Source organism: Balaenoptera ricei, chromosome 4 (genome assembly GCF_028023285.1).
Source record: "Balaenoptera ricei isolate mBalRic1 chromosome 4, mBalRic1.hap2, whole genome shotgun sequence".
Lineage (NCBI taxonomy): Eukaryota > Metazoa > Chordata > Mammalia > Artiodactyla > Balaenopteridae > Balaenoptera > Balaenoptera ricei.
Window position 1 is genome coordinate 15038569 of NC_082642.1, and position 15811 is coordinate 15054379.

The 15811-nt window shown below is 37.9% G+C and overlaps 1 protein-coding gene across 6 annotated transcripts in view; it reads right to left on the bottom strand.

Annotated features, from left to right (window-relative positions):
* Positions 1-15811, bottom strand: part of TRPC1 (transient receptor potential cation channel subfamily C member 1) — a 68529-nt gene that overhangs the window by 7598 nt on the left and 45120 nt on the right. For all 6 annotated transcript variants that reach the window (XM_059920166.1, XM_059920164.1, XM_059920165.1 and 3 more), the window contains one exon: positions 2631-2806. In XM_059920166.1, coding sequence (XP_059776149.1) covers positions 2631-2806 — 176 coding nt within the window. The remainder of the gene's footprint in view (positions 1-2630; positions 2807-15811) is intronic.

Below are 15811 nucleotides of genomic sequence, written 5' to 3' on the forward strand. Positions count from 1 at the left end.
TAAATGATAATCTTACTGGGTAGAGTATCCTAGGTTGTAGGTTTTTTCCTCTCAGCACTTTGAATATATCAATTCTCTCCCTTCTGGCCCACAAAGTTTCTGCAGAGAAATCTAAGCTGATAGTCTTATGGGGATTCCCTTGTATATGACTGTTTTTCTCTTGATGCCTTTAGAATTCTCTCTTTACCTTTAACTTTTGCCATGTTGATTATGATATGTCTTGATGTGGGTCTGTTTGGTTTCATCTTGTTTTGGACCCTCTGTGCTTCCTGTACCTGGATATCTGTTTCCTTCTTCAGATTTGGGAAACTTTCAGCCATAATTTCTTCAAATACATTTTTGATCCCCTTCTTTCTCTCTCTTCTCCTTCTGGAACCCCTATTACGTGAATGTTGGTATGTTTAATGTTATCCTAGAGATCTAATGGACTGCTTTTTTTTTTTGTTTATTTTCATTTGTCTTTCTTTCTGCTGTTCTGATTGGGTGATTTCCATTATTCTATCTTCCAGATCACTTATGTGCTCCTCTGTGTCACTTAGGCTGTTATTCAGAGTGTTTTTTATTTCAGATATTGAATTGCCTATTTTTGTTTGGGTCTTTTTTGTATTTTCTAGTTCCTTGTTAAAATGATCTTTGTTTAGATCAATTCTCTTGATCTGAGTGGATCAAGCAGCCCATGGTCGTGTCTTTTCCCTGGTATTGGCCACCCCAGATCTAGCGCTGCGCTATGGCGTGAAGTGAGTAGGGCCAGAGCATCCACTCAGCCGGGGCTTTGGCACATAGCAAGGTGGTCACAGGAAACTCAGCAGCTGTGCTGCTGTCAAAACTCTGGGCTGCTTCTGGGGTGCCGCTGGAGTAAGCTCCAACAATGGCAGCTGTCGCACCACCTGGGCTACGCTCCAGGACTGGTTGCCTCTATGTCACAAGGACGAGTCTTTTGGCAGGTCCTGGATGCTGTAGATCCAGTGCCATGCTGTGATGTGGAATGAGCGGAGCTGGGGTATCCTCTCAGTTCGGGCTGGGAACAGCAGCAAGGTGGTCACAGGAAACCTGACAGCACTAGGGCAGACCTCTATCTGCCCTAGCAGGGGGCAAGCCAGTACCTGCACCCCTCATGAGTGGCATCCAGGCTTCTCCAGCCTTTCTATCTCTCCCAGGGGTTCTCCAACCAGTTAAGGGGGCTTGTCTCCTATGTGTAGAAACCAGACTGGAACACCCAGTCTGTGGCTTGACCCAGTAACTCCCCAGGGTGAGTATCCACCTGTGTAATCTCCCTTTTCCTTTGAATCCCTTCCCGGGGCACAGGTCCTGACCAATCACTTTCTTCTCATCCTACCCGATTACATGTATACCTTTCTTACAGCCTTGCTTGTACAGGAGTCCTTCTGCCTGTTTCCAGCTAGCTTTCAGTGAGAATTATTTGACACGTAGATGTATTTTTGATGTGTTTGTGGGGGGAGGTGAGCTCCAAGTCCTCTTACTCCACCATCTTGATCCGCTTTATTCCCCATTACCTTCCTGACCTAATCTACTACAACTCTTGCTCTGATTCACTACATACCATCCACGCTGACCTCCTGGCTTTTCCTTGAACATACCAACCACACTCCCATCTCAAGGCATTTGCATTTGCCATTCCCCTATCTGCCAACGCTCTTCCTCCAGATACCTTTTCATGGCTTGATCCTTCACCAGCTTTATATCTTTACTTGGATGTCATCTTTTGTGAGGCCTTCCTTAACCTCCTACCTAACTAAAGCTACACCCTCTCACACAAAAATCCTCCCTGGCCCAAGCTTTATTTGGGCTACAGGCAAGGGCCTGTGTAATACTGATATACACTATACCAATACTGTGTAATATACTATATATTTTATTGCTATTTTTATTCCCTGTATCAACTCACTAGAATAATAAACTCCATGAGGGTAGTTTTGTTCACTGATACTTCATTTATTTAGCACTTAGAACAGGGTCTGGCATACTGAAGGTGTTAGATGAATATTTATTACTCATTTAATCTTATTCCTTAAACAAACTAAAGAATAGTTGGTACATAATAGGAATACAACAAACGTGTAATTCTACACCTCTTCTCCATTATTTTATCTAAGAATGTGGGGAGGTATTTTGTCTGCCTTACAACTGGTTGCTCAATTCCTTCCGATACAATAAATTAGAGGAAAAAAATGTTCTTGAAGCTTTAACAATCTCAACCCTAATGACCTCCTAAGAAGTGTTGAAATCTGAGAGTGCTTTGGTTGTAACAATGACTGAGAATTGCCACTGACAATTAATACTTGAAGGGCAGAGGCATGGAACATCTCACAATACATATATAGGGCCCACAAAGAACTGTCCTGCCCAAAATGCTAAGAGTGCACAAAATGCAAGAGTTCCTCTGTTAAGATAGACTGTAGTCGAGGAGACAATGTAATAACTGAGGCCACTAATTATTTAAGATTCTATGTGTAAAGATGACTATCAAATGATTCATGAAAAATAAGTATTTCTTATTCAAAACGCATTTCTTAAAGAAAATTTGAAGTTCTAGTTCTGTAGGTATGAATTCATACATAACACAACAGAAAGACAGACATATATTTACTAAAAATTTAAAAGACACTCACGAATGGAAGGTATCATTGCTTTGCTGTTCACAGAAGATGCCTACACAGTCCTTCTGTTCTTTTGGAGTATAGTCTTTATCATACAGTTGTGTCAGTCCAATTGTGAAAGAAAACAAAACAAGAAGAAACATTCCAAGAAATTTTCCAAAATCTTGTAACATCTGTCCCATTGAAATCTGTGGAATACATTACACAGGCATTCATTAAAATCATCAGGAAAACAAAATATGAAAAACTAAATGACCAGGCAAGAAAACATATGATCCACAAGGCTACTCCTTTTTTTCCACCTGTTTGAGATATTTCATCACTTTTAAAACATCAAAAATCCAGTTGCCAAACAAAAATGGTACATTCCTTGAATCTGGATCAAGTCTGCAGAGGATAATTTTGCTATGAAGGTAGAGGAAGAGACATAGAGATTTAAGAAAAGGCCTAATTTGCAAGGGATGAAAGGAAAATTCTTTGCTAAAACCTAAAGGGAAATAAATGCTTATATTTATAGTTTCTCAAAGTTTACAAATATAAAACCATTAGGACATAAAGTATTTCATTTGATTTTTGCAACCAATTCTAAACCACTTCCTGAAGAACAGCATTTCCCCCTCTAGGACTGCCCTAATCTCTTTTGCCAAGGTGATCAATTTTCTTTCATTTGGGGTCTATTATAAGAAAAAATTATATGTGTTAAGTCAAATGAGAGGGTCTAATACTTATGTGAGTATCTACCATAATTTAGACATGTGTAATGCATCTGGGAGCTTTATTCAAGCCTAATTTCATTCTCCTTTAATACTCTTTCAAATTCTGGGGAATAGGTACTTTTCATAAATTCTTGTTATTTAAATTGGCATACAAATTTGGAGAATAATTTAACATTACACTTTGATCCCGAAATTCGATCCCTAGGAATTTAGCCAACAGGAAGTACACAAAGATGCATTACATACAAGGATTTTCATTGTAGTGCTGTAGAATAAAAAATTAGAACATCCTAAATGTTGTTGTTAAAAAGAATGAAGTGCTGTGTGCTGGCACAGAAAGGTGCCTACAAAACGTTAAGTCAAAAAAGCAGGGTACACAACAGTATTAAACAGCTATGTTTTAAAGAATAGGTCAGATATACATTTTCATATAGATAAGGTTTGATATGCACAGGAAATTTCTGGAAGTTTACACAAGAAACCATTAACAGTGCTTATCTATGGGAGGTAGGACTAGGGGTGTGGTTTGAATCTTCTTTGCTATATGCATTCATTACTTTTAAGATATAAAAATTAGTGTTTAGAAATAATCCCTCCTCAAATGTAACCAGGCCAAATTTATATAATTAGTGAAATCCAACTTCAAATAAAATTCCGAACTCCCTCGAGCCTGCCAACATAACACATGCCAATCACCGACGATACAAAGTAGTAGCAGCAGGCAAGTGGCCAAGCCCCTCCAGCCCACTATACTGAGCCAGCTAATTAAGTCGAAGAGGTGTGCTAAAATTTTTAGGCACAGCACAAGCTAGTACTCCCGGCGACTTGGAGTGGGGAGGTTCACTATGCCTGACTTTTATGCACTTGACTAGCATGTGGCTCTTTTCAAAATCTTATGCTTCCCTCACTTGGCCCCCTTGCAAAATTCTGATGGAAGAAACAGAAAACTTTTAGAATCAGAAAGCTCAAAATGTGTGAGAAAGAGAAGAAATACATTTCTCTCTTAATCAATGATAGCTTTATTAGGTCACTTTGGAAAGAAATCATTTATTCAGATTGTGAGTGCTTAGAATAAAGCCGTATCGTGTTAGTAGAGAACCTAATAATGTATGACAGTAAGAGTACAATAACTGCTTTAGGTAAATACAGAAAAGATTGGATTTGAAGAAAATTTAGACACTGTGAGCTTAAAGGTAAATAAAGTTTTCCAAGAGTGACCATGTATGCTGTTATAATTTTAATTTCAAAAATTTAGTCCCAAAGTAAAAGCCTTAATTTAATATTACTGTTTTAAAGATAAGAGTAATTTAATTTCAGTATCAAGATGAGCAATATTTAATGAGAACACTACAAACTTCATGACTTGTTTTTTAAAAACATGATATTAGTTCTTGTATAACATGGAAGAACCAAAATTAGCTACAGTGGATATCGCTGAGGTGAACATTAGCTTGAAGAGCACACTAATGAAACATTCATGTGAAATGCAAATGTTAAAAGCAGTAAATTAATTTTAGTCTGAGAAAGATTATAAGGCTCATTTATTTGTAAAAATAACAATCACGCTTTCTTACATGTTTACTTATTTAAAACTACTTAGTAGTTTTAATTGAGAAATATGAACAGTAAGTAATAAAAAAAAGATGGTAGTTTAAAAATTAATACTGAAATTTACACAGAAGTTAACACTAGTACACACAGAGAAAAATATTTTCCTAGTAATCAGAAGAATGGAAATTAAAGAAAACTACTAAGATAGTATAACAAAGAAAGATAGCACTAAAGCTATTAACGTGGTGAACTGTTTGTGTGCTTTTACACTGTTTGTGTGACTGAAAATTAACACATCCTTTTATAAAGAAATAGAAATACTGAGGCACTATAAGAATCCTATCTTTTGATATGTTAATACTACTGAAGATGTATCCTTAGGAAATAATTTAACAGAGGAAAAAGCCTCATACACAGAGCACTATGTAGAATAGCAAAAACATGCTAAATGCCTGATAGAGGAAAGAGGTGTTATCATTAGGGTGCATATTAAGTGTTCAATTATAAAAGTGGCTGACAAAAAGGAAGAAATAATAATAACTTCCAGTCATTCTTTTTGCAAATCTTTCTCCAGAAAAACCCATAATTATCTGTAGGAAAGATAATCCATCTATCTAATCAAGCCATTCATGCTCAAGACGCCCTTTATATGTGTCAAAAGAATCAAACTTCTCACACCATGTACAAAAACCTGAAACCATAAAACTCCTAGAAGAAAATATAAGCCAGTATGCTCTTTGATATTGGTCTTAACAATACATTTTTTGATATGTCTCCTCAGGCAAGGGAAACAAAAGCAAAAATAAACAAATGGGACCTACTCAAACTTAAAAGCTCTTGCACAGCAAAGGAAACCATCAACAAATGAAAAGGCAGCCTACCGAATTGGAGAAGATATTTGTAAATGATGTGTCTGATAAGGGGTTAATACCCAAAATGTACAAAGAACTCAGACAACTCAAACTTCCTGACTCTCTCCAAGCACCCGCTCAGTCATGCTCCCAAGTCCTTTGTATGTAATCTCTAAAATAGTATTCTTCACTTTATACTTTATGTTTGTCTCTTCTAGCAGTCTTTAAGGGCAGGCACAATGTCAGTAAGCTCCAGAGCCTGGCATATTAATTAAAATACTGAACACATAACTACTTTTTACATGTCTTTTATCTAACTCTTTACCATTTTCCAAGAGGTATCACATATTTTTATTTATCCTGCAAGGTGGGGAAGGCTAGCATTATCTCCATTTCTCCAAGTGACAAACTGAAACTCAGAGAGATTTAGTGAATTGCTCAGGGTGAAAGAACTAATAGATGGCAAAGGTGGAATTGAATTCTTGCTTCTGACTCCTTGCAAGGGCTTTTCTAAAACATCACTTTGCGGTTTTTATCTTAGCTCTCCCATTAGAAATTTGGGGCTGGGTACAATCAAGAAATATTTAGTTCTCACGCATTTTGCCTACACAGCAGGGCTTGTTGAATTAATACACGAATAAATGTATTTTAAAAGATGTAATTGTTAATTAACATTTTGCACTGTCTTTTTTCTAACACTATATGAGCTGGGCCTTACTTTCCTGACCTATAAAAGAAATGGCCACATGCTGCATCAGACTTGCTCATCTACATGCTATTAAAATTTTGTCAGACTTCACCCCAAACTATTTAATCAGCATCTCTGAGGGCAGGACTGGAGAATGTAGATTAAATGTGCTCCCCACACCATCCTTGCAGCCTCTCCAGTTTTTGAACCCCTAGACTATACGACTTCTAAGTTTCCTTCTAGCTCTGACATTCCATACTCCCTTCAAGAAAAAATATCCATCCCCAGTATACCCTAAAATGCAAAACACCTGAAATCATTCTTTACTCACAAAGAACAATACTTTACAAACAACAATAATATGCCATTTATGTTATACAGGCCACTAAACTAAGTCTGATAATTATCCAATAAAAACAAACAATTCACTAGGAATAAAGGATGCACTCGTGTGTCACATACTACATTCACTTTCCAAGTTTTCTTGTATTATTTTTCAGGTCGGTCACCGTTACCTCCACTACTCTAAGGGAATGGAGGAATGGATCTAAACGTTTATGTAAAGCCCATGATGCGTCAGGTACTCTGCTGTGCATCTGATATACACTGACCCATTCAATCCTCACAACAGATACAGAAACTGAGACTCCAAGAGAAGAGGTAACAGTAAGTTATGGAGCAAGATTCTGAACCAGGCTGTGTGATCCTGTCTTTTCCTTCTTGTCTAATCACCCAACTACCAGTATTAAAGGCTGTGTAAGTCATTTGACACACATGGATAAATGAAGAAGAATTTTAAAAATCTATAAATTATGAAAGCCTGCCAACAGAAGTATTGTACAGTAAAAGTTAATGAGGGACTCGTATTACTCAAGAAAACTCTGAGAAGCAATTCAGCACAGTGGTTAAGACCACTAGCTCTGGAGCCAAACTACCTGGGTTGGAATCCCAGTTCTACTACTCACCAGCCGTGTGACCTTGTACAAGTTACTTAATGTCTCTACGCCTCAGTTGCTTCCTCTGTAAAATGTAAATAAAAGAGTCTGCCTCTTCGAATGGTTGTGAGGATTGAATGAGCTCATACATGTAAATAAAGATCTTAGAACAGTATCTGACACACAGTTAAGGACTCAAATGTTCACTGTTAATATTACTTTAACAAGATTATTTATAGATTGTGTCTTTTTTTTTTTTTTTTTTTTTTTTTGGTTGTTGAAGTATGTAACATTACTGATTTATGCCCAATCATGTCTCTTACATCTGCTGAGGCAGATTAGCTGGCATCCTGAATTCAAAAAAGCAGGAGAGCAAACTTCAAAGAGCAGGCTGGCCTCGGGAGTCAGACAGACGCAGGTTCAGCTCTTGACTCTGCCACTTAATAGTTCTGTGAACTGTTTCTCTCCCTAAGCCTTAAACCCTCCATTTGTAAAATGAAAATAAAAAATAACAAGGGTTGTGATGAGGGTTAAATAAATGGAAAACATATAACAGAGTGCCTGGCCCACATGAAATGTTCAATAAATGTTAGTTGCTGTTATTATTGGGAACAAGCAGGTACAGCAACAGCTAGGATGTAGCCCTATTTCTCCATCATATTTTTTTGTTTTCTCAGACCAATCAGTGCTTGTATTTACTCAACCCCATCTAACAAGTTTTTCAACTCAATTCAACAAACAGACATTAAGTAACTACTATGGCAAGGCAATGCATAAGGTGCAGACCAGAAAGTGAAGATATATTCCCAATCCTCAAGGAGTTTTTAATTTAGTAGAAACAACATAACATAATTTAGGACAAGCTAAATTTAAATTGTCTTATGATTAAGACTTAGCTATAGGAAGTGCTCATTAGAGGTCCAAAGTACTAAGTCCATCATATGGAGAAATTCATTCTCATGGGAGTACGAGTGTAGGAATAGATTTTCTAGTGGTGGGGACACTAAAGCTGGTGCATGTTCTCTCTCCCTGGAATGCCCTACAGCCAACCTCCTTTCAACTCATCTTTTAAGGCTTAATTTCAGTGTCATCTCTTCTGGGAAGTCTCCTCTGATGCCTCATACTGAAGTAAGTACCCTTCCTCTGAGCTCTCTATTACAGCATCTACCATTCCAAATGTTGTCATTGGCTCGTCATCCTCAGTGAACTATGAGTTCTTTAAAAGGAGACTGCAGCATACTCACTTTAGTATTCCCAGTGTCCAGTACCTATCAGGCACTCAATAAATGTTTATTGAATGAATAAGTAAAGTTTCAACAAGCAGAGGATAGTCTGGGACAGCGGTCCCCAACCTTTTTGGCACCAGGGCCTGTTTTCGTGGAAGATAATTTTTCCACAGATGGGGTGGGCGGTGGGGGGGATGGTTCAGGTGGTAATGCGAGCGATGCGGAGGGATGGGGAGCGGCAGATGAAGCTTCACACGCTTGCCTGCCGTTCACCTCCTGCTGTGCAGTCTGGTTCATAACAGGCCGTGGACCGATACCGGTCCGTGGCCTGGGGGGTGGGGACCCCGGGTCTGGGACATTCTAAACAGGGTAATAACACAAAAAATGACAAGGAAGTGGGAAAGCACAGGACCTGCGTGAGATTAGTGACTGGTCTTGGCCCAGATGGAGAAGTATTTCATGAAGAGATAAGGAGATAAGGATAGTGAGCAATGGCTAGAAAGTAAGGCCCGATTGTAGAAGGCCATCTTCCAAAGTCTACCTACAACATGTCAGAAATTTAACAAATACAATCATACAAATTTCAAGTAATAGAATAAAGGATTCAATCACTGCTGAATCAGGATCATTTTATGTATTCCACTACAGGATAATTCCACGAGCTTGCTTTGCCTGGTACAGTCCCAGTTCACAGCTGTTGTCCCAACTTAGTAATGAATAATATCCTTTTCATTCTCCAAAGTGTCTCTACTTGGATGACAAATTACAGTCATTCTAACTAAGGGAGAGATCTGGACTCCTACTGCAGGTTATATAACCAGCTAAAATAAAAGTCTGTCAGCTTCTAAATCTACAAAGATCTGGAAGGAAAAAAATGTTAGTAAATGGAGATAAATTTAACAAACAACTGCAGTAATCACATAAAAACACTATCTGACATCGCATGTTATGTAAAGAAAAAAAGCTGCACTTTAGCTAAAGTGGTTAAGTTATTGCCAATTTTCCTTTTGCATTTCTTTTAGCTTTATATTCGTAACTGGATCACTCTTTTAATTGAGTTCCTTGCTTCTGATTAACAAAATGGAAGAAAATGTATTATAAATCTTCTGCACAAAATTATTCTAGAGTTCTTTGTCACCAATATGTTATACAAATCTGTCATGTCAATAAGATTACACTGGAAAACAAATACCTTTATTGGAGAAATTTTTTAAGTAAAAGCCTGAAGATAGGACTCTACAGATTCTTATTAAATATCTATTTTTCATCCTCTTTCTGACTAACCAGACCTTGGTTTCTTGGGGGGAAATATGCTCAATTTTTTTTTTAAACATCTTTATTGAAGTATAATTGCCTTACAATGGTGTGTTAGCTTCTGCTTTATAACAAAGTGAATCAGTTATACACATACAATATGTTCCCATATCTCTTCCCTCTTGCATCTCCCTCCCTCCCACCCTCCCCATCCCACCCCTCTAGGTGGTCACAAAGCACAGAGCTGATCTCCCTGTGCTATGTGGCTGCTTCCCACTAGCTATCTATTTTACATTTCGTAGTGTATATATGTCCATGGCACTCTCTTACCCTGTCACATCTCACCCCACCCCCTCCCCACATCCTCAAGTCCATTCTCTAGTAGGTCTGTGTCTTTATTGCTGTCTTGCCACTAGGTTCTTCATGGCTTTTTTTTTTTTTTCCTTAGATTCCGTATATATGTGTTAGCATACTGTATTTGTTTTTCTCTTTCTGACTTACTTCACTCTGTATGACAGACTCTAACTCCATCCACCTCATTACAAATACCTCCATTTCATTTCTTTTTATGGCTGAGTAATATTCCATTGTATATAGGTGCCACATCTTCTTTATCCATTCATCTGTTGATGGACATTTAGGTTGCTTCCATGTCCTGGCTATTGTAAATAGAGCTGCAATGAACATTTTGGTACATGACTCTTTTTGAACTATGGTTTTCTCAGGGTATATGCCCAGTAGTGGGATTGCTGGGTCGTATGGTAGTTCTATTTGTAGTTTTTTAAGGAACCTCCATACTGTTCTCCATAGTGGCTGTATCAATTTACATTCCCACCAACAGTGCAAGAGTGTTCCCTTTCCTCCACATCCTCTCCAGCATTTATTGTTTCTAGATTTTTTGATGATGGCCATTCTGATCGGTGTGAGATGATATCTCATTGTAGTTTTGATTTGCATTTCTCTAATGATTAATGATGTTGAGCATTCTTTCATGTGTCTGTTGGCAATCTGTATATCTTCTTTGGAGAAATGTCTATTTAGGTCTTCTGCCCATTTTTGGATTGGGTTGTTCGTTTTTTTGTTATTGAGCTGCATGAGCCGCTTGTAAATCTTGGAGATTAATCCTTTGTCAGTTGCTTCATTTGCAAATATTTTCTCCCATTCTGAGGGTTGTCTTTTGGTCTTGTTTATGGTTTCCTTTGCTGTGCAAAAGCTTTTAAGTTTCATTAGGTCCTATTTGTTTATTTGTGTTCTTATTTCCATTTCTCTGGGAGCTGGGTCAAAAAGAATCTTGCTGTGATGTATGTCATAGAGTGTTCTGCCTATGTTTTCCTCTAAGAGTTTGATAGTGTCTGGCCTTACACTTAGGTCTTTAATCCATTTTGAGTTTATTTTTGTGCATGGTGTCAGGGAGTGTTCTAATTTCATTCTTTTACATGTATCTGTCCAATTTTCCCAGCACCACTTATTGAAGAGGCTGTCTTTTCTCCATTGTATATTCTTGCCTCCTTTATCAAAGATAAGGTGACCATATGTGTGTGGGTTTATCTCTGGGCTTTCTATCCTGTTCCATTGATCTATATTTCTGTTTTTGTGCCAGTACCAAACTGTCTTGATTACTGGAGCTTTGTAATATAGTCTGAAGTCAGGGAGCCTGATTCCCCCAGCTCCATTTTTCGTTCTCAAGATTGCTTTGGCTATTCGGGGTCTTTTTTGTTTCCATACAAATTGTGAAATTTTTTGTTCTAGTTCTGTGAAAAATGCCAGTGGTAGTTTGATAGGGATTGCATTGAATCTGTAGATTGCTTTGGGTAGTAGAGTCATTTTCACAATGTTGATTCTTCCAATCCAGGAACATGGTATATCTCTCCATCTATTTGTATCATCTTTAATTTCTTTCATCAGTGTCTTATAATTTTCTGCATACAGGTCTTTTGTCTCCTTAGGTAGGTTTATTCCTAGATATTTTATTCTTTTTGTTGCAATGGTAAACGGGAGTGTTTTCTTAATTTCACTTTCAGATTTTTCGTCATTAGTGTATAGAAATGCAAGAGATTTCTGTGCATTAATTTTGTATCCTGCTACTTTACCAAATTCATTGATTAGCTCTAGGAGTTTTCTGGTAGCATCTTTAGGATTCTCTATGTATAGTATCATGTCATCTGCAAATAGTGACAGCTTTACTTCTTCTTTTCCAATTTGGATTCCTTTTATTTCTTTGTCTTCTCTGATTGCTGTGGCTAACACTTCCAAAACTATGTTGAATAATAGTGGTGAGAGTGGGCAACCTTGTCTTGTTCCTGATCTTAGTGGAAATGGTTTCAGTTTTTCACCATTGAGGACAATGTTGGCTGTGGGTTTGTCATATATGGCCTTTATTATGTTGAGGAAAGTTCCCTCTATGCCTACTTTCTGCAGGGCTTTTATCATAAATGGGTGTTGAATTTTGTCGAAAGCTTTCTCTGCATCTATTGAGATGATCATATGGTTTTTCTCCTTCAATTTGTTAATATGGTGTATCACATTGATTGATTTGCGTATATTGAAGAATCCTTGCATTCCTGGGATAAACCCCACTTGATCATGGTGTATGATCCTTTTAATGTGCTGTTGGATTCTGTTTGCTAGTATTTTGTTGAGGATTTTTGCATCTATGTTCATCAGTGATATTGGCCTGTAGTTTTCTTTCTTTGTGACATCTTTGTCTGGTTTTGGTATCAGGGTGATGGTGGCCTTTTAGAATGAGTTTGGGAGTGTTCCTCCCTCTGCAATATTTTGGAAGAGCTTGAGAAGGATAGGTGTTAGCTCTTCTCTAAATGTTTGATAGAATTCACCTGTGAAGCCATCTGGCCCTGGGCTTTTGTTTGTTGGAAGGTTTTTAATCACAGTTTCAATTTCAGTGCTTGTGATTGGTCTGTTCATATTTTCTATTTCTTCCTGGTTCAGTCTTGGCAGTTTGTGCATTTCTAAGAATCTGTCCATTTCTTCCAGGTTGTCCATTTTATTGGCATAGAGTTGCTTGTAGTAATCTCTCATGATCTTTTGTATTTCTGCAGTGTCAGTGGTTACTTCTCCTTTTTCATTTCTAATTCTATTGATTTGAGTCTTCTCCCTGTTTTTCTTGATGAGTCTGGCTAATGGTTTATCAATTTTGTTTATCTTCTCAAAGAGCCAGCTTTTAGTTTCATTGATTTTTGCTATTGTTTCCTTCATTTCTTTTTCATTTATTTCTGACCTGATCTTTATAATTTCTTTCCTTCTGCTGGCTTTGGGGTTTTTTTGTTCTTCTTTCTCTAATTGCTTTAGGTGCAAGGTTAGGTTGTTTATTCGAGATGTTTCCTGTTTCTTGAGGTAGGCTTGTATTGCTATAAACTTCCCTCGTAGCACTGCTTTTGCTGCGTCCCATAGGTTTTGGGTCGTCGTATCTCCATTGTCATTTGTTTCTAGGTATTTTTTGATTTCCCCTTTGATTTCTTCAGTGATCACTTCGTTATTAAGTAGTGTATTGTGTAGCCTCCATGTGTTTGTATTTTTTACAGATCTTTTCCTGTAATTGATATCTAGTCTCAGAGCGTTGTGGTCGGAAAAGATACTTGATACGATTTCAATTTTCTTAAATTTACCAAGGCTTGATTTGTGACCCAAGATATGATCTATCCTGGAGAATGTTCCATGAGCACTTGAGAAAAATGTGTATTCTGTTGTTTTTGGGTGGAATGTCGTATAAATATCAATTAAGTCCATCTTGTTTAATGTATCATTTAAAGCTTGTGTTTCCTTATTTATTTTCATTTTGGATGATCTGTCCATTGGTGAAAGTGGGGTGTTAAAGTCCCCTACTATGATTGTGTTGCTGTCGATTTCCCCTTTTATGGCTGTTAGTATTTGCCTTATGTATTGAGGTGCTCCTATGTTGGGTGCATAAATATTTACAATTGTTATACCTTCTTCTTGGATCGATCCCTTGATCATTATATAGTGTCCTTCTTTGTCTCTTGTAATAGTCTTTATTTTAAAGTCTATTTTGTCTGATATGAGAATTGCTACTCCAGCTTTCTTTTGATTTCCATTTGCATGGAATATCTTTTTCCATCCCCTCACTTTCAGTCTGTATGTGTCTCTAGGTCTGAAGTGGGTCTCTTGTAGACAGCATATATATGGGTCTTGTTTTTGTATCCATTCAGCCAGCCTGTGTCTTTTGGTGGGAGCATTTAATCCATTTACATTCAAGGTAATTATCGATATGTATGTTCCTATTCCCATTTTCTTAAATGTTTTGGGTTTGTTATTGTGTTTTCCTTCTCTTGTGTTTCTTGCCTAGAGAAGTTCCTTTAGCATTTGTTGTAAAGCTGGTTTGGTGGTGCTGAACTCTCTCAGCTTTTGCTTGTCTGTAAAGGTTTTAATTTCTCCATCACATCTGAATGAGATCCTTGCTGGGTAGAGTAATCTTGGTTGTAGGTTTTTCTCCTTCATCACTTTAAGTATATCCTGCCACTCCCTTCTGGCTTGTAGAGTTTCTGCCGAAAGATCAGATGTTAACCTTATGGGGATTCCCTTGTGTGTTATTTGTTGTTTTTCCCTTGCTGCCTTTAATATGTTTTCCTTATATTTAATTTTTGACAGTTTGATTAATATGTGTCTTGGCGTGTTTCTCCTTGGGTTTATCCTGTATGGGACTCTCTGTGCTTCCAGGACTTGATTAACTATTTCCTTTCCCATATTAGGGAAGTTTTCAACTATAATCTCTTCAAATATTTTCTCAGTCCCTTTCTTTTTCTCTTCTTTTTCTGGGACCCTTATAATTCGAATGTTGGTGCGTTTAATGTTGTCCCAGAGGTCTCTGAGACTGTCCTCAGTTCTTTTCATTCTTTTTTCTTTATCCTGCTCTGCAGTAGTTATTTCCACCATTTTATCTTCCAGGTCACTTATCCTGTCTTCTGCCTCAGTTATTCTGCTATTGATCCCATCTAGAGTATTTTTAATTTCATTTATTGTGTTTTTCATCATTGCTTGGTTCCTCTTTAGTTCTTCTACGTCCTTGTTAAATGTTTCTTGCATTTTGTCTATTCTATTTCCAAGATTTTGGATCATCCTTACTATCATTATTCTGAATTCTTTTTCAGGTAGACTACCTATTTCCTCTTCATCTGTTAAGTCTGGTGTGTTTTGACCCTGCTCCTTCATCTGCTGTGTGTTTTTCTGTCATCTCATTTTGCTTATCTTACTGTGTTTGGGGTCTCCTTTTCACAGGCTGCAGGTTCGTAGTTCCCGTTGTTTTTGGTATCTGTCCCCAGTGGCTAAGGTTGGTTCAGTGGGTTGTGTAGGCTTCCTGGTGGAGGGAACTAGTGCCTGAGTTCTGGTGGATGAGGCTGGATCTTGTCTTTCTGGTGGGCACGTCCACGTCTGGTGTGTATTTTGGGGTGTCTGTGGCCTTATTATGATTTTAGGCAGCCTCTCTGCTAATGGATGGGGCTGTGTTCCTGTCTTGCTAGTTGTTTGGCATAGGGTGTCCCGCACTGTAGCTTGCTGGTTGTTGAGTGAAGCTGGGTCTTGATGTTGAGATGGAGATCTCTGAGAGATTTTCGCCGTTTGGTATTACATGGAGCTGGGAGGTCTCTTGTGGACCAGTGTCCTGAAGTTGGCTCTCCCACCTCAGAGGCACAGCCTTGATGCCTGGCTGGAGCACCAAGAGCCTTTCGTCCACACGGCTCAGAGTAAAAGGGAGAAAAAATAGAAAGAAAGAAAGAAAGAAAGAGGCTATAATATAGTGAAGTAAAATAAAGCTATTATAAAGCAGAGCTATACAGACAAAATCTCACCCAGAAGCATATACATATACACTCACAAAAAAAAGGAAAAGGGGAAAAATTAATATATCCTGCTCTGAAAGTCCACCTCCTGAATTTGGGATGATTCGTTGTCTATTCAGGTATTCAACAGATGCAGGCACATCAAGTTGTTTGTGGAGTTTT